This window comes from Canis lupus, chromosome 9 (genome assembly GCF_011100685.1).
Source record: "Canis lupus familiaris isolate Mischka breed German Shepherd chromosome 9, alternate assembly UU_Cfam_GSD_1.0, whole genome shotgun sequence".
NCBI lineage: Eukaryota > Metazoa > Chordata > Mammalia > Carnivora > Canidae > Canis > Canis lupus.
The window spans coordinates 54,871,196-54,889,983 of NC_049230.1; the positions used below are offsets into that span (position 1 = coordinate 54,871,196).

At 49.2% G+C, this 18,788-nt stretch overlaps 1 protein-coding gene across 8 annotated transcripts in view; it reads left to right on the forward strand.

Moving 5' to 3' along the window:
* KYAT1 (kynurenine aminotransferase 1) overlaps positions 1-13,648 on the forward strand; it is a 36,584-nt gene extending 22,936 nt beyond the window's left edge. For 2 of the 8 annotated variants that reach the window (XM_038549112.1, XM_038549114.1), the window contains 13 exons: positions 841-1,040; positions 3,248-3,306; positions 6,355-6,502; positions 8,887-9,036; positions 9,118-9,204; positions 9,446-9,574; positions 11,026-11,146; positions 11,486-11,562; positions 11,691-11,780; positions 11,887-12,073; positions 12,156-12,235; positions 12,907-12,993; positions 13,094-13,648. In XM_038549112.1, the coding sequence (XP_038405040.1) occupies positions 841-1,040; positions 3,248-3,306; positions 6,355-6,502; positions 8,887-9,036; positions 9,118-9,204; positions 9,446-9,574; positions 11,026-11,146; positions 11,486-11,562; positions 11,691-11,780; positions 11,887-12,073; positions 12,156-12,235; positions 12,907-12,993; positions 13,094-13,159 (1,481 nt within the window). In that variant the 3' untranslated portion in view covers positions 13,160-13,648. Of the gene's footprint in view, positions 1-840; positions 1,041-3,034; positions 3,099-3,247; positions 3,307-6,354; positions 6,503-8,886; positions 9,037-9,117; positions 9,205-9,445; positions 9,575-11,025; positions 11,147-11,485; positions 11,563-11,690; positions 11,781-11,886; positions 12,074-12,155; positions 12,236-12,906; positions 12,994-13,093 lie in introns of those variants that run through there. The other 6 variants (XM_038549115.1, XM_038549116.1, XM_038549117.1 and 3 more) reach the window with 4 other exon arrangements.
* Positions 13,649-18,788: the final 5,140 nt, after the last annotated feature.

Below are 18,788 nucleotides of genomic sequence, written 5' to 3' on the forward strand. Positions count from 1 at the left end.
ATGCCCTGAGCTGAAGGCAGGCACTAAACTGCTGAGCCACCCAGGGATCCCCTTTCCTTGGTTCCTATTGCTTTTCAGTAACCTTTGAAATTTTTTCAGTACATCCTCCAATGTTTTTGTTTCTTTTCAAAGCATTCACTTTTTAAGTGTGTCTTTTAAGTTTCTTTTAATTTATTATGCCCTGGACCTTTATCCCCATGTGCTTTATTTATCGAAGAAACCGTCATTTGTACACCACCTCTTCATGGTGTCATTTAACATGTTCTTTGGTCCCTTGTGTTTTAGTAATCCAGTGGCATGATCTGATTTAGATTTAATTTTAGCACAGGAATAATTTGCAAGAGGTGGGATCCCTGGGTGGCGCAGCGGTTTGGCGCCTGCCTTTGGCCCAGGGCGCGATCCTGGAGACCCGGGATCGAATCCCACATCGGGCTCCTGGTGCATGGAGCCTGCTTCTCCCTCTGCCTGTGTCTCCGCCTCTCTCTCTCTCTGTGTGTGTGACTATCATAAATAAAAAAAAAAAAAAAAAAATTTGCAAGAGGTATGTGTGTATGTGTGTGTGTTAGTGTGTGTTTCCAGAGTCAGAACATACTGTAGAGTTGACTCTCCCTGTGATGTTAGGGGCCATTCATGATCTTCACCTGAATCTTTTTTTTTTTTTTCATTAGAAGTAATTTACATATTGAAAGGGTCACTCTGGTTGCTGGGGGTTAGGAGGTTGTAGGTATGAAAGATAATCATGCAATAAAGCACTTGTCGCCATGCCTGGCACACAGTGACCACTCAATAAATATTAGCTGCTGCTGTTGTTGTTGTTGTTGTTGTTGTTGTTGTTGTTAGAGCTGTTTGTGGGGACCCAGAAGTCATTTTTTGGCCAGAGTGATCTCCACATTCTCCTCAGCCCCTGGAGGAGAAGCCGCCGGTGTCCCAAGGCTCTGGGAGGCATGTTCAGGAATGTGGCAGCCATCTCTTTGCACCTGATTGGGCCCCTCCAGAGAAAGAAGGCTGGAACTTCTCTCACTCGGTGCTTGCACCAGACTGTAAGTGCTCTAGCCCCATGTGCTTTGCTGCCTAAACACAGGGTCTCTGTGATCTGGCATGGTCCTGGCTTCAAAACTGTGCATGAGCCTCCTCTTTCAGGAAGCCTTCCCTGACTGTAGCCTAGATGAGAACCCTTCCTTGAGCTTGCCTCTAATGTAGAACTTGTAGCTCTGCATTTGAATGGTCTGCAGAGCGCTACTGCCTCCCCATCATCCTGTAAGCCTACCCCAGTGTTTGATACACAGTAGGTGCTCAATAGATGTTGTCTGAGGAATACATTATACACAAGTCCAAGAACAGGCACTGTTTCTTCATTTATGCAATTACTGTGTGACATACTTAAAGGTCACTCGTTTGAGTTCCCCAAATTTTGTGGCTCCCCCATTATTTTTACCTCCCTCCTATACTCATTCACCTCCATTCATCTCTTTTGTTGTCTCTTTTTTTTTTTAATTTTTTATTTATTTATGATAGTCACACACAGAGAGAGAGAGAGAGAGAGGCAGAGACATAGGCAGAGGGAGAAGCAGGCTCCATGCACCGGGAGCCCGACATGGGATTCGATCCCGGGTCTCCAGGATCGTGCCCTGGGCCAAAGGCAGGCGCCAAACCGCTGCGCCACCCAGGGATCCCTTGTTGTCTCTTTCTATATGCCTCTGTACCCCCTACTCCTTTTTTTTGTATCCCCTACTCCTTACTGCATCCCAACCTTCTCAAACTTCCCTCACTCCAATTTGTGTCTCCTACCTTCCCCCCCAACTCATTGCACTGTACATTTTTCAAGAGTTTATTTTTAAGTAATCTCTGCACCCGATGTGGGACTCAAACTCACAACCCCAAGATCAAATGTCACATGCTCTACCGATTGCGCCAGCCAAGCACGCCTCTATTTTTTAAAAATATGATGCATCCCCAATTCAAAAGTAATTCCTATAGCATTGAAACCATGATGCCATCAATGTAAGATGCATTGTTACTATATGAACTAGTAAGGGGCGGGGGGAATGTCAATTAACCTCCTGCTATAGATTCTGAGACACATCTGAATTCGGAGAATGTGCAAGGCAAAAAAAAAATGCACCTGTCAGAATCAGTCAAATATGGTGTGATCTCCATACAAAAAATTTGGAAGCATGGAATAGCACACACATGGGGCACCTGGTTGTATGCTCAGTTGGAAGAGCATACAACTTTTGATCTCAGGGTTATGAGTTCGAGCTCCACGTTGGGTGTAGACATCATTTAAATACATAGACTTAAAAAAGAAAAAGGCACACACATTAAATTAAATCACCTATAATTCCACAATAGAAAACGTATTACCAAAATCCATCTCTCATTTTCAAATAAAATTTTCCATCATGATCTCAAGCAGAGAGAACCTTTGTTAATATTTTGCTAGATTTCCCTTCCAAACTTTTTTTGTCTGCTCACGTATAGTCATAGAAAAATGTACAATGTATACACAAGTATATGTTCGGGTGCATTTTTTTACAAAACCTAATTATACTGTACATACTACTTTGTAGCCCGTTTTATTGATGTCGGCATATCACAATGATAAAAACTCTTCTAACAGGTGATTTTGGCTGGTTCAGTCAGTAGACCATGAGACTCTTGGTCTCAGGGTCCATGTGGGGTGTAAAATTTACTTTAAAAAAGCTATTTTTTAAAAGGGGGGGAGGGATTTCTCTCCTCTACAAAATGGGCCCAGCCAGATTGTTCCGAGTTTAGAGAGATTCCTACTTGGCTCAGCGGTTTAGCGCCTGCCTTTGGCCCAGGGCGGGATCCTGGAGACCCGGGATCGAGTCCCACATCGGGCTCCCTGCGTGGAGCCTGCTTCTCCCTCTGCCTGTGTCTCTGCCCCCCCCCCCCTGTCTCTCATGAATAAATAAATAAATTGAAAAAAATATATTGTTCTGAGTTTAGCAAGAGCGCCTGAGGGCAGTGTGCTGCCACCACGTTCTCCACGGTACCGCGGCTCTCTGCCTCCCCAGCCCGGCCCAACCTGGTCTGAGCCTCAGGGCTCGCGGAGCCGGGGCTGGCGGGCCGAGCAGGTGCAGCGCAGGGAAGGGGCGCGGCCGGGCGGCGAGGCGGGCTGAAGCCCCTCCCGCGCTCCAGTGCAGGCCGGCGTCTGTCGCTCAGGGGCTGTGGTCTCAGGAGTGGCGTCTCCACCTCTCTGACCTGCTGCTTGCTCTTTCTCCAGCTCACCATGGCCACGCGGCTGCAGGCTCGCAGGCTGGACGGGATTGACCACAACCCCTGGTGAGCTCCGCGGGGCCGGGTCGCGTGCGGGCGGGACGGGCTGGAGGTGCCTGGGTTTGCTGTCGCCCGGCGGCTCCCGGGGCTGCCACCGTGCCCGGACTGCGAGGTTTGCAGCCACAGCCTCAGAGAGGTGGGAGCAGAAGCAGCGGGCCTGGGCTGGAATCTCAGCGTCACCCCGCTTGGCCGAGGCGCGGGGGGGCCAGTGTCGCACCGGCTCTGAGCCTCGGCCACAGCTGCAAAATGAAGATACTTACATCTGCTTTGAAGGGCCTTGGGAGGATAGGGCGAAAGGCTGTATGAAAGCAGTGGCCATTACCTAGGCCCCAGGCTTTGGGCTTTCCAGGGACTATTTTATTTCACACTTAGTACAGAGTAATATAAGGTAAAATACAGGCAGCTCGGCACTGGACTTTTGCTGAGGTTAATTTCTTTTCTTTGTTTCTTGTTCTAAATATGAAAGAAGTGTGTGTCCATTGTTACTACTAATACAATGGATGCAGTGGGAAGGTGTGTAAGAAAAATGTGTAGATTTTTCCTAATCCCTCCCCACAACCTTTGGCCACCAGCATAGAGGCTCAGACTTATGACCAGGAGATCAACAAGAGACCAAGAGCTGCTTGCTCCACCCACCCAGCTATCCAGTCACCCCCCTACCCCCCTGTACTTTCAAAAAAAAGTTGCTAGCTCTTGTTTTTACAAAACATGGAGCTGTTTTTCTGTTGTTTCTTTTACTTTTTTTTTTTTTTTTTTTTTTTTAAGACAGAGCAGGTGTGCTTGTGAGGGAGGGGTGGGAAATGGGGGAAAGATGGGCAGTGAGAAGAGAGAGAAAGAATCTTAAACATGGGCAGCCCGGGTGGCTGAGCGGTTTAGCGCTGCCTTCAGCCCAGGGCGGGATCCTGGAGACCTGGGATCGAGTCCCACGTTGGGCTCCTTGCATGGAGCCTGCTTCTCCCTCTGCCTGTGTCTCTGCCCCTCTCTCTCTCTCTCTCTCTCTCTCTGTGTATCTCTCATGAATAAATAAATAAAATCTTAAAAAAAAAAAAAAGAATCTTAAACAGGCTCCATGCTCAGCACCCAGCACAGTGCAAGGCTCAATTTCACAATCCTGAGACTAGGTCCTGAGCCGAAACCAAGAGTTGAATGCTCAACAGACTGAGCCACCCAGGCTCCTCCCTCCACCCCCCATTTTTTTTTTCTTTCAAACTCCTCTCATGTACAAAACACATTGTGTTTTGCAAAGATCTTCCACCTGGTGCTCCATGGTGTTTGGGACAGAGGAGCCAGTCCCCAAACCCCTATAGTGTCTGACCGCCTTCTTGCTTGTACCACCTTCTGTCCTATGTGTGAGAGGGGCTGGGCAGCATCGTAGGCTATGGCAGATAAGGTAGAGTCCAACTCAGAGGGAGGAAATGACAAGAAGGCAGGCTGGGAGAGGCAGCAAGACTCTTGAGCCCACCACCCCATTTTACAGAAGGGAAGATTGACACCAGAAGAGGCCAAGTCTCCTGCAAAGGCAGGGCAGAGCAGAAACAGGCCTGGGGAGAATGTACAGGACATCTATCCTCTCAGGCCTGTTTCCCTGAAGAGGTAGTCACCAGCCGGGGCCAGAAGAAAGGTTGTTGGGGGGCCAGAAATGGCAAATGGGAGGGCTGGTGGGGGCCCCAGTCTGTCCAGGCTAATGGTCTAGAATCAAAGGCTGACTGGGCAGTGCACTGACTGGGAGTCCTTGGGTAGATCATTGCCAACCTCAGCTTTCCATCCCCATTGTGACTCAGGAATAGGACATGCCTCGTATGTATTGGAAGTTTATTGAGCACACATTTCAAACTCTGGTCAGTGAAATATCCACTTAGGAAGTCTCAACAAATATTTTTAAAGAATGGAGCAGGATAGGGGCACCTGGGGAGCTCAGTTGGTGGAGCATCTGGCTCCCGATCCCACCTCAGGTCTTGATCTCAGGGTGTGAGTTCAAATCCCACATTGGGCTCCATGTGGGGCATGGAGCCTACTTAAAAAAAAAAAAAAAATGGAGCCAGTGATGACGAAGAGGAGGACTAAACCCACCCTTCCATCCCTTTCAGGGCCCGTGGGTTATCTAGTTTTCTAGGCCAATAATAAAACAGTGTTTGGAATCGTTAAAAAAAAAAAAAAAGAATAGAGTAGGGTAGGGGCATCTGGTTGGCTCAGTATGAAGAGCATGGGACTCTGGATCTTGGGGTCATGAGTTAGAGCCCCACACCGGGTATAGAGATTACTTAAATAAGTAAAACTTTAAAAGAGGGTGGGGGGCACCTGAGTGGCTCAGTCAATTAGACGTCTGCCTTTGGTTCAGGTCATGATCTTAAGGTCCTGGGATCGAACACCCCATTGGGCTCCCTGCTCTGTGAAGAGTCTGCTTCTCCCTCTCCCTCTGCTCCTCCCCCCTGCTCATGCTGTCTCTTTCTCTCTCCCTCCCTCCCTCTTCCTCGCCCCTCTGTCCCCCACAAATAATTTATTTTTATTTTTTTAAGATTTTCTTTATTTATTCATGGGAGACACACAGAGAGAGGCAGAGACATAGGCTGAGGGAGAAGCAGGTTCCTCGCAGGGACCCTGATGTGGGACTCGATCCCGGACCCCTGGATCACGCCCTGAGCCAAAGGCAGACGCTCAACCGCTGAGCCACCCAGGCATCCCAATAATTTTTTTTTAATCTTAAAAAAAGAATAGGATAGGATAGGAAATTCTGTCATAGATCACGCCAGAAGGATAACATTGATTCCGTGTTTGTGCTCTATGAGGTTTGTGATGTGAAGATGATTTCCTATTGTGGATCATGGTTGGGAAGTTTGAAAACCCCTGGGCTGAGACACGGGATTGGCACAGTGCTTGGCCCAGGGAATCCCAAAGCAGGGACCAGTTTTGGCCCTCAAGCAGATCTCAGGCTGGGACAGATGCCAACTGTCTAGTTTTTCTGGAATGAGCCTGGTGCACTGTTCATCCTGCCCTGGAAACAGGTGTAAGTCCAGGTCAGGGTGGGCTGGTATCAATTCTCTATTTGTTGCTCAGGGTGGAGTGCACCAAAATGGCCAGCGAGTATGATGCCGTAAACTTGGGCCAAGGCTTCCCCGACTTCCCACCCCCAGACTTCGCACTTCAAGCCTTTCAGCTGGCTCTCAGCAGTGACTTCATGCTCAACCAGTACACCAAGGCGTTTGTGAGTTTCCCAGCCTCACCTGGGCCCTGGGACACAGGCCTCAAGGAGGCCCCGGGGGAGGAAGGGTCAAGCCGTTCTGAGCATCATGCCTACGTGGGTGTCAGGGTTCTGGGGCAAAGTCCTGAGAATTTAGTGTGGCTATGGTTCAGTATTCACTGAGTGTCTTCTCTGTTTCAGGCTCTGGGACAACTCATGGTCTGGGGAAAGATAGACAAAAAACTATGAGCTGGGAGCTCAGGGCCTAGGAGGAAAAGAAGGCAAAAAAACAAAACAAAACAAAACAAAACAAAACAAGGCAGTTGATATGCTGTAATAGGGGAGGATGGAATGCTGTGGAAGCAGGAAGAAGGGAATGAAATCTGGGGAGAACAGAGAAGGCTTCCTGGAGCAGGTGACACCTAAGCTGAGTCCTGAAAGACAAGCTGCTGACTGATCTGACTCTAATCCAAACTCTTTCTATAAAGGTCACAGGGTAAATATTTGCCAGTCCTTGGTTTAGTAAAGCAGCAAATGGTTCTTAAACTTTGGTATGCCTCAGAATTACCTGGGGGGAAATTCCCTCCAGTTCCACCATCCAGAGATAATTATGGCCAAGAGTTTGCTATTTGACTGAGCTCTTAGACTTTTAAACTTTTAACTTTTTATTTTGTTTTAAAGATTTTATTTTTATTTATTCATGAGAGACAGAGACACAGAGAGAGAGAGAGAGAGAGAGAGAGAGGCAGAGACACAGGCAGAGGGAGAAGCAGGCTCCATGCAGGGAGCCCGATGTGGGACTTGATCCTAGGACTCCAGGATCACACCCTGGGCCAAAGGCAGGCACTAAACCGCTGAGCCACCCAGGGATTCCCAACTTTTAACTTTTTAAAGTGCTTATTTGAACACACACACTCGCATATATGTAACATACGAGATTTGGGTTTTTTAACACAATTGGACTCATGAATAATGCTCTGTAACCTGATTATTTCACTAAACAGCATGTCATGGACAACTTTCCATGTCAGAACAGCCTCGTCCTTTTTAAGGGCCACCTAGTATTCCAATTGCATAGCTGTGCCATTGTTTCCTGAACCAGCCCTGCCCTAATGGCCCAATTTGGCTATCTCCCTATTAGAAACAATGGCACAGTGAATATTTCTGGATATATATCGTTGTACACACATGTAAGCGTTTCTCTCAGACAAATCCCTAGAAGTAAAACTAGAGAGTCAGAGAGTGTAAGAATTTATTTTTTTTATTTTTTTAAGATTTTATTTATTTATTCATGAGAGACACACATACAGAGAGAGAGAGAGAGAGAGTCAGAGACACAGGCAGAGGGAGAAGCAGGCTCCACGCAGGGAGCCCGATGTGGGACTCGATCCTGGGTCTCCAGGATCACACCCTAAGCCAAAGGCGGCGCTAAACCGCTGAGCCACCCAGGCTGCCCAGGGTGTAAGAATTTAAACCTGTGATGGATGTTGTCAAACTGCCTTCCAAAAAGGTTTACTCACATCCCCACCAACACACTAGTCTCATACTCTTGCCAACCACGGGCGGCATTATCAGTCTTTCATATTGATATTATATTCTTATAGCAATATTTCATTGTTACTTTTATTTGCTTTTTTTCTATCATTATCCTTTTCCTATGTGCATTGGGCATCGGTAATTTTTCTTTCAGGACTGGCTCCTTTTTTTTAGTTAAGTCTATATCTTTGTCTTCTTGTTTTTGTATACCTTTTTCTCTTAGTTTTGTCTTTTAACTTTGCCCATAGTATATTTTGCTGTACAGGAATTTTTAATTTTTACATGGTCAAGTCCAGTTGAGTGAATTATTTAGTGAAGTTCTAGACCTTGAGGTTTCAGTCATTTGGTTCAACCTGAGTGTTTTATAAATGTCCTCTGCAAACAGGCATATGAATCCAGTCTTCCTCTCAATGGGGTGCTTCCATAATAAAATCCTATTCCTGCACCTTAACTGTGCATGAGCTTGAGCAAGTCACTTCTTGTCTCTGGGTCTCTGTTTTTCTACCTGCCAAATGGTGGGGATCAAATAATACAGGTACTGCAAGGCTGCTGGGATGAGCAGATGGTACACATGTGCTTCTTAAACTAAGAGGGAGGTGGTTAAATTGTGGAGTGGAGTGGAGGCCTCCACCAAGGCATGTACTCTGTCCAGTTCTCCACTGAATCCCAGCCCTGGATGTTGGGCCTGCACAGAACAGGCCTGATGGCCAGTGCTGGTGGAGGAGATGAAAGAACTCACCCTGTAGGAGTGAACTTTGCCTCAGCCCTGCTGCTAGAGAGTGCTAGAACTGCCTGGATGCGGCTGAGCGGGAGGGTGGGTGCAAACTGAGCCAGGCAGGCGGCTGACCAGCTGACCGCTGCTGTCCTGACAGGGTTACCCACCTCTGACAAAAATCCTGGCAAGTTTCTTTGGGAAGCTGCTGGGACAGGAGATAGACCCACTCAAGAACGTGTTGGTGACCGTGGGTGCCTACGGGGCCCTGTTCACAGCCTTCCAGGCCCTGGTGGATGAAGGAGACGAGGTGAGGGAGCAAGGCTTGGGCTGGGTAGGGATGAGGGGCGAGGGGCAATGCTGATACTAGCTAATCTGGTCCTTCTGCTAGGTCATCATCATAGAGCCATTTTTTGACTGTTATGAACCCATGACGTTGATGGCAGGGGGTCACCCTGTGTTTGTGACCCTGAAGCCGGTAAGGATGCTGGTCGGGATGTTTGTAGGCAGAGGGGTCCAAGGAGTGTGTTGTGTTGGCCCTTGGGAGGTGGGAAAAAAGTAAGGAGGTAAAGGAGGCCAGTTTCTCCAGGGTGGGGAGGGATATCCAGACTCCCAGAGGAGAGAGGTTGGGGACAGATACCTATGAAGGAGGGCGAGATCCTTGGAGCTGAATGCCAGGTCTGTAATTAATTGCCATTCCCTCCCACCTCCTCTTACAGAGCCCCACCCAGGATGGGGAACTGGATTCCGCCAGCAACTGGCAGCTGGACCCCACAGAGCTGGCCAGCAAGTTTACTTCTCGTACCAAAGCCCTAATCCTCAACACACCCAACAACCCCGTGGGAAAGGTACCTGAGAGACCTCCTTCCAGGGACCCCTCCGGACTGGGTTCAAGTCCCTGCTGTGTTACTGATATGCTGCGTTGGGCCTCAGTTTCTTCATCTGTGAAATAGGAGGGCAACTTGTAATGAGCTCTGAGGACCGAGGCTCCCCAAGGTCCTGGGGACAGGGGCAGGAATCCCCAGGGAGGGTGTGAAAGGTATAAGTGCTGGTGGTGTAGCAGCCTGGGTGCCTCCCTGGCTCCCCCAAGACCCTGGGGTAACCTCACCTCTCAGATTGCCTTCTCATATGTAAATTGGTAATGTGAGAGACGTGATGCAGAAGAAACTCCAGTTATCCAACTGAGTGTCTTTCCTCTCACGTGACCACTGCACTTACAACACTCTGACCCTGGTGGTGGGACGTCCCACACCCAGTAATTCTGCAACACCAGCTGGGGTAATGTCAGATCCCATAGGCTAGGGCTCAGCTGCACAAGGCTGCCCACCCTTCAGATGCCAGTTCAGCTTGTCACCTGCGCTTCTGACCAATGGGCTATAAATTAGAGGTTCCCATCACCCCCTTGGGTTCTGTTAGTTGGCCATAATGGCTCACAGAACTCAGAAAACACTTACTTAGGCTTATCAGTTTATTAAAGGAGATGAGAAACTATACAGATGAGAAAGGACACAACGTCAGAGGAAGAGATACACACAGAGTGAGGTCTGAGAGGGTCCCAAGGAGCTATGGTGCATCACCCTCCCAGTATATGGATGTGTTCACCAATCTGGAAGCACCCCAAACACTGTACTATTGGTATTTTATGAAGGCTTCCTCTCATAGTCATGATCAATTATTATTTTTTAAAGATCTTATTTATTTATTTGACAGAGAGAGAGAGCATACAAGCAGGGGGAGGAGAGGAGGCAGAGGGAGAAGTAACCTCCCCAGTGAGCAGGGAGCCTGATGCACGGCTCAGTCCCAGGACCCTGGGATCACAGCCTGAGCTGAAGGCAGATGCTCAACCAACTGAGCCACCAGGTGCCCCACAATCAATTATTATTAACTCCATTTCCAGCCCTTCTGCTCTCTTTAGGATGAAGGTGGGGATGAAAATCCAAGCTTTTGATCATGGCTTAGGCATTCTGGTGACCAGCCCTGACCCTAGAGCCACCCAGGTGTCTACCCAGAGTCATCTCATTAGAACAAAACACATTTCTAGTGCTCTTATCACTTAGGAATTCGGTGAGAGTTTCAGGAGCCCTGTGTCAGGGTCAAAGACCAAATATTAGCACAAGAGATGCTCCTTGCTCCTTGTCACCACAAGGGTTTTAGGAGCTCTATGCCAGGAACTGGGTGCAGAGACCAATATATATATTTCGTATTATCTTGCAGCAGACCTCCCAGGGTCAGTGTTGCAAGGAATGATATCTGTTCATCTCTCTGAGAAGGCCTCTCTGTTTGGGGGTGGGCCCCACAGGTGTTCTCCAAGGCAGAGTTGGAGCTGGTGGCCAACCTGTGCCAGCAGCACGACGTGATATGCATCACCGATGAGGTCTACCAATGGCTGGTCTACGATGGTTACCAGCACACCAGCATTGGTGAGCCACGCCAGCCTGGGGGCCTCCATTCCCCTGGATATTTGTAGTGGGGCCTTGAGCCCAATCTGGGAGTCAGTGCAGGCCCCGTGATTGGATCTAGAGCCACACAGGTCGTGCGTGTGATCTGGGGCAGCGGCTTTACCTCTCTGAGAGCCGGAGAACACAATGGCACTGCTCCCAGGGTTCTCATGATGATGAGCCGAAATAAGCCCTGTAAATAGCTTAGCACAGAGCCCGGTCTAGAGGGTTAAGAGCCCGAGTGCCCACCGGGGCCCAGCTACTACCCCTCCCCTGCTCCTCACTTCCGTCTCAGTCACTATTCTCTTTGGCCTTGGGCAGCAAGCCTCCCTGGCATGTGGGAACGCACCCTGACCATTGGCAGCGCTGGGAAGAGTTTTAGCGCCACTGGCTGGAAGGTGAGTAGATGAGGGTTGGGGTACCACCTCCCCCCACGATCCTGGGCAGGCAAGGCTGCGCCAAGAATTAAGAAGGAGTATGGCCAAGTCCTGAAGGGCCTCACCCCCTCCCTGTGTTCCTGGTCCAGGTGGGCTGGGTCCTGGGCCCAGATAGCCTCGTGAAGCACCTGCGCACCGTGCACCAGAACTCTATCTATCACTGCCCCACGCAGGGCCAGGTGAGGAGAGGCAGGGGACCCCACTGTGGGGGGAGAGGCAATAACAGAGCCCCAGGGTCAGATCATCCCCCCCAACCTGTTTGTGCACCCTCTCCAACCCCCCCAGGCTGCAGTAGCCCAGAGCTTCCAACATGAGCAGCTGCACTTTGGCCAACCCAGCAGCTACTTTGTGCAGTTCCCACAAGCCATGCAGCGCTGTCGGGACCACATGATACGAAGCCTGCAGTCTGTAGGCCTGAAGCCCGTGATCCCCCAGGGCAGCTACTTCTTCATCGCAGACATCTCAGACTTCAGTGAGCAGAACTGACCAGGCTGGGCCGGGGATGGGGTGGGGGCTGGAGGCCACCCAGGGCTCAGCGTGGCTTCTGTCCCCAGAGAAGAAGATGCCTGACTTGCCTGGTGACAAGGATGAGCCTTACGACAGACGCTTCGTCAAGTGGATGATCAAGAACAAGGTGGGCCAGGCTCTGCCGGGGCCCCTGTGTGTTTTTTTACAGGCTGGGCACAAATCCAGCCCAGCGTCTGCCATCAGCCCTGGAACAGGGGTGCATCTCTGTCAAGGAATGGGGAGTCTGTCTGGAATTTGCCAAAAGCTGCTGGGGCAGGCTGGTAGGAATCCCTGCCCTCTCGGGTGCGGAGTTGATGCATTCAGCCTGAGCTCGTGCAGCTCTGAGCTCTGACCCTAAGGCTTATTCTTCTTGTCCTGTGCCCTGACCTGCCAGGTGGCACTCCCTGCTCGCAGCCTCCACCTCACCTCTGTTGTTGTTTTTTTTAAAGATTTTATTTATTTATTCATGAGAGAGGCAGAGGAAGAAGCAGGCTCCCTGCAGGGAGCCCGATGCAGGACTCCATCCCAGGACCCCAGGAGCATGATCTGAGCCAAAGGCAGCTGCTCAACCACTGAGCCACCCAGGCGTCCCTCCACCTCCCCTCTGTACGCAGGGAGGGCCTGGGAACCGAGCTCTGCCATTCTTTTCCCCTGACTTGGCCCAGCCCTGGGAGGTGCTGCATGGAAGCTAACTTCCCCTCCCCCAGCCCCTCGTGGGAAGCCCTCTGTCTGCCCCCCACCAGCCAAGGTCTGCCATGCTGTGGGGCTGTGTTGAGACGTGCACTTCTTCCTCCCCAGGGCTTGGCGGCCATTCCGACTTCCATCTTCTACAGCAGGCCACATCAGAAGCACTTTGACCACTATATCCGCTTCTGTTTTGTGAAGGTAAAGGACGGGTGTCCGAAGGGAGGGCGGGCCTCCTCCAGACCCCTGCAGCCTGTTGGTGGTGTGGGGAGAGGGGTAGGACCCATCTGTGTCCGCACAGGATGAGTCCACACTGCAGGCCATGGATGAGAAGCTGCAAAAATGGAAGGAAGAGCTCAGGCCCTGACGTCGCCTGCTCCACCCTGCCCCACCTGGTTCCTGCTTGCTCTTTATCTGGGTTTCAGCCATTCCCAGGTTGGGTGTAGATTGAGCCTGGGCCCCCTTCTCTGTGTCATGGGATGCCCCCTTTCATGGAAGAAAGGAAGAGCCCTCTTTCTTGGTCCTGGTGGATTCACGAGCACTTCCCACAGTGCCTATATTCCTGTCATGGTGGTGAGGTGGACCTGACCTGGGCCTCTCCCTGCTCCTCCCTAGATTGGGTCATAGTCTTGGGCCCCCTCCATATTCTCCCCAGACTTGCCTGGGACTCAACGGACAGAGTCCATCAGTGCACTGGTCTTGAGCCCCAGCCCTGCACTGGCCCCAGCGAAGGCTCCAGCATCCCTCCCTTTTCTTATCTAGTTCAATAACCTTGGGAAGTAGTAGTCTTTAGGCTTGAGTCCTCCAAGCTAGTACTCTTCACCCATAATAAAGTTTTAAGTTATTCCGGCTCTTATTTGCTCCTTCTCTCTGCTTCACGCCGTGGTGTTGATCACTGATGGGGACTTGGGCAGAGTGGGTGTGGAAGGCGCCTCTTTGGAGCTTAGACTCCAGCCCCTCTTTGTACAGATGTGTTTTGTGGAGTCAAACAGAGGCTTAGAAAAGGGCAGAGACTGGGGACTTGTCCGAAGTCACAGTTAGTGGGAAAACGGGCTTAGAACTTAGGGCTCAGATGGGGGTCAGGGGGTGTCTCTGTAGCATGTGTACATGTGTATAGGAGATGGGGGGCCTCAGCTGAGTGTCTACACAGGCCTATCCCACAGGGGTTAGAGTGCAGGCCAGGAGGGCCAGGGAGTTTAGACAGAAGGGGAAGGAAGTAGCTCGTTGAATTGTGCACCCCCATGTGCCACAGGCCTACATGCCCACCATCTCGTTGAACAGCCCTCTGAGATGGGAGTTACTATCTGCGTTTTAACAGTGAGGAAGCCACTTTGGAGGTGATGTGACCTGGCAAGGGTAGAAATGGGTTTGTTCCCAGGGGTGGGCATCTCACTGGAAGGCAAAGATGTAGCTCCTAAATTCATCTGGAAGATGATGCTGGGAACTTGAAGTTGGATTACATTGCAGATCCATGTGCTTGCTCATATGATACATTTAATTGGGGGAGCCGGGGGTGCCTAGGTGGCTCAGTCGGTCAAGCATCTGCCTTTGTCTCAGGTCATGACCTCAGGGTCCTAGGTTCGAGCCCCCGACATCAGGCTCCCTGCTCAACAGGGAGTTTGCTTCTCCCCCTGCCTCTGCCCCTCATCACTGCTCATGTGTATTCTCTCTCTCTCAAATAAATAAATAAATAATTTAATAATAATAATAATTAGCTGATGGGAACATATAATCAAATGTATTTAGTGTTTGTTCCTGGTTCTTGGCACAGAGCTCCTAAAACCCTTGAAATTCCCTGAGAGCTAGGACTGTCTTTTGTATTCATAATAAGCCCCTTAGACTATGTCATTAGAGGGTCAGAGCTTCCAGTACCAACCCCAGGCCCTGATGGAGGGGAGAGAGACCAAACATTGAGTTCAGTTACTTAATTTGGCCAATGATTTAATCAGTCATGCGTAGGGAATAAAACCCCATCTAAAAACCCTGAATCTGAGGCTCAAGGAGCTTCCAAGTTGGTGAGCACATCCATATGCCGAGAGGGTGGTACATCAGGAGAAGGCACCTTCCTCTCCCAAACCCTTATTTTGTGAATCTCTTCCATGTGGCTGTTTCTGCGTTGTATCCTTTATGATGGGAATGTAAATACACCTTTCTGAGTGCTGTGAATCATTATATGGAATTATTGAACTCCAGGGGAATGCTGGAATTGCCCCAATATGTAGACACCCAGGCAGAACTGTGGGTAGCCTAGAGACCCCACTTGTTGGTGGCATTTGAAATGGGGGGCGATCTTATGGAACTGAGCCCTTAACCTATGGGATCTGCGCCAACTCTGAGTGCTTCTTGTTAGAATTGAAGTGTGGGATACCCATCTGGTATCGGAGAATTGCTTTTGCTTTGTTTCTTTGTTTTTTAATTTCTTAAAAGATTTTATTTATTAATTCATGGGAGAGAGAGAGAGAGAGAGAGAGAGAGAGGCAGAAACACAGGCAGAGGGAGAAGCATGCTCCATGCAGGGAGCTGGACGCAGGACCCGATCCTGGGTCTCCAGGATCACGCCCTGGGCGGAAGGCAGGCGCTAAACCACTGAGCCACCCAGGGATCCCCTTAATTTTTTTTTTAAGATTTTATTTATTTTTTCATTCATGAGAGACACACAGAGAGAGGCAGAGACACAGGCAGAGGGAGAAGCAGGCTCCGCACAGGGAGCCTGACATGGGACTTGATCCCGGGACTCCAGAATCATACCCTAGGCGGAAGGCAGGCGCTAAACCGCTGCGCCACCCAGGGATCCCCTGGAAAATTGCTTTTGGATCGCATTATGGGCTGTGGCTTAGCACACTTCCCTCTTTCCCCGTCCGAACCATGACTCGGTACTTATTCCCACAGTTCCAAAGTCAAGAAATAAAATACAAGCTCAGGGGATCCCTGGGTGGCGCAGCGGTTTAGCGCCTGCCTTTGGCCCAGGGCGCGATCCTGGAGACCCGGGATCGAATCCCACGTCGGGCTCCCGGTGCATGGAGCCTGCCTCTCCCTCTGCCTGTGTCTCTGCCTCTCTCTCTCTCTCTGTGACTATCATAAATAAATTTAAAAAATTTAAAAAACAAAACAAAATACAAGCTCAGAGGCTCAGCTTTGGAGTCCCTTGGCCAAGAGACACATAGCCTGATGGCAAGAAAGTCCCTGGTGGGATAACCCCATAGGTTTCATGGGATTCAATCCCCACTCCCACCCGCAAAGTTTCCATGTCTCCTGAACCAATCTAAAATCTGCCAATAACTCAAATAGAAGTTCCAGATCTTCAACTGAGTAACCTCAGCCAGCTTGAGAGGACAGATCTGCCTGAGATGTATAAATGATTTGACTTCTCTTTCAGAGGGGAGGGAGAGGCTGGGGAAATAAACACACCCCTTGGAATGTTAACACATACACTGAATTAGAAATCTCTCCCCAGGTATCTGGCTGTCTTAGTCGGTAGAGCATGTAGCTCTTGATCTTGGGGTTGAGTTCAAGCCCCACAATGGGCCAAGAGGTTACTTAAAATATATTTTTAAAAAAGAAAAAAAAGAATTTTTTCAATTAAAAAGTTTAAAAAAGGGGGCACCTGGTGGCTCAGTGGTTGAGTGTCTGCCTTTGGCTCAGATTGTGATCCCAGGGTCCTGGGATCGAGTCCTGCATCAGGCTCCCCAGAAGGAGCCTGTTTCTCCCTCTGCCTATGTCTCTGCCTCTCTCTCTGTGTCTCTCATGGCAAAAAAAAAAAAAAAAGAAGTTAAAAAAAAAAGAAATTAATCTCTCCTCTATTCAGTTGTAAGCTCCAAATCAATGTCTGCCTTTACTTACCATTGTGTCCCTGTTCCTGCCTCAAAATAGGCCCTGCTCAATAACTATTTGTTGATTGAATACTGACTAAATTTAAATATTTTTTTAAAGATTTCCTTTATTTATTTGAGAGAGTTCCCACTTGGGAGCAAGAACCAATGTGGGGGGCATAGGGAGAAGAAGAAGCAGACTTCTGGCTGAGCAGGGAACCAGACATGGACCCCTCCAGCACCCCAAGATCATGACCTGAGCCAAAGGAAAATGCTTAACCCACTGAGCCACCCAGGTGCCCCTCAAAATTATTAATATAAAATAAAATTATTTACATAAAAAAGCTTAGCTCATTCATGGCTGGCAGGAGTGTAGATGGTCTAGTCACATCAGAAGATAGCTTGGCAGTTTTTACAAACCTAAACATAGCCTTAACTGTCCTATCCAGCAATCTGGCTCCCAGGTATTTACCCAAGTGCTTTGAAAACTCCTGTCCACGCAAAAACCTGCATATGAATGTTTATAGCAGCTTTATTCATACATAACTGGAAGCAATCAAATATCCTTCAGAAGGTGACTGGATAAACAACAGGCATATCCATGCAATGGAATTGAGCAATAGAAATAAATGAGAATTATTAAGCCATGAGAAATCATGGAAGAAACTGAAATGCATATTGCTTAATGAAAATGTTTCTTAAAAGGCCACATACTTTCTAGGGCTCAGCTGGTAGAGCAAGCAACTCTTGATCTCAGAGTTGGGAGTTCACCCCCACCTTGGGTATAGAGCTTATTTAAAATAAATAATTAAAAATAAATAAAGTGGCTCAGTGGTTGAGCATCTACCTTCAGCTCAGGACGTGATTTTTTTTATTTTTTTTTTTTCTTTATGATAGTCACACAGAGAGAGAGGCAGAGACATAGGCAGAGGGAGAAGCAGGCTCCATGCACCGGGAGCCTGACATGGGATTCGATCCCAGGTCTCCAGGACTGCACCCTGGGCCAAAGGCAGGCGCTAAACCGCTGGGCCACCCAGGGATCCCCTCAGGATGTGATCTTGAGGTCCAGGATGGAGTCCTGCAGCCAGCTCCTTGCAGGGAGCCTGCTTCTCCCTCTGCCTATGTCTCTTCTCTCTCTGTGTCGCTCATGAATAAATAAAATAAAATTTTTTTAAAAAGAAGAGGGTAGGTGGAACACAGGATTTTTAGGGCAGTGGACATATTTTGTACCATAATGTAATGGTAGATACATGACATGTCTCTGCCCAGAGCTGTAGAATGTACAACACAAAGAGCGAATCCTAATGGAAACTATGAACTTTAGTTAATAATACTGTATCAATATTTGTTCATCAAGTATAGTAAACGTACACAGTGAAGCAAGGGATTAAGAGTAGGGAAAAATAAGTGGGGGAGAAGAGTTATATGGGAACTTTTGGTAAACCTAAATCTGCCCTTAAAAAAAATGTTGGGGCACCTGGATGGCTCAGTGCTTGAGCGTCTGCCTTTGGCTCAGGTCCTGATTCCGGGGTGCAGGGATCGAGTCCCGCATCGGGCTCCCCGCAGGGAGCCTGCTTCTCCTTCTGCCTACGTCTCTGCCTGCGTGTCTTTCACGAATAAATAAATAAAATCAGGGATCCCTGGGTGGCGCAGCGGTTTGGCGCCTGCATTTGGCCCAGGGCGCGATCCCGGAGACCCAGGATCGAATCCCACATCGGGCTCCCGGTGCATGGAGCCTGCTTCTCCCTCTGCCTGTGTCTCTGCCTCTCTCTCTCTCTCTGTGACTATCATAAATAAATAAAAAAAACTTAAAAAAAATAAATAAAATCTTTAAAAATAATCATAATAAATAAATAAAAGATAAAGTATGTTAATTAAAAGAAAGAGTAAATGAATGCATCTGTAAAAGAACTGGATTAAATTCTCTCCAAGATCATTTCCTTTTGGGCTACAGGGTCTCCACGTAGAATAAAATCGAGCTGAGCTTTAAGTGTCGCGCTCGTGCAGAAACGGAGCGCGGCTCTCCAGTCGTCCAAGGACCCAGGACAGCCCCGCACAAGCTGCCGCTCTGGACCCCCGAGGATGAGGACAGGACCCGCCCGCGTCACCTGCGCCCCCGCTTCCCGCGCGCGCGCACCGCCCCTAGACGCCTAGGCCACGCCCCCGCGCGCCACGGGCCCTCCGATT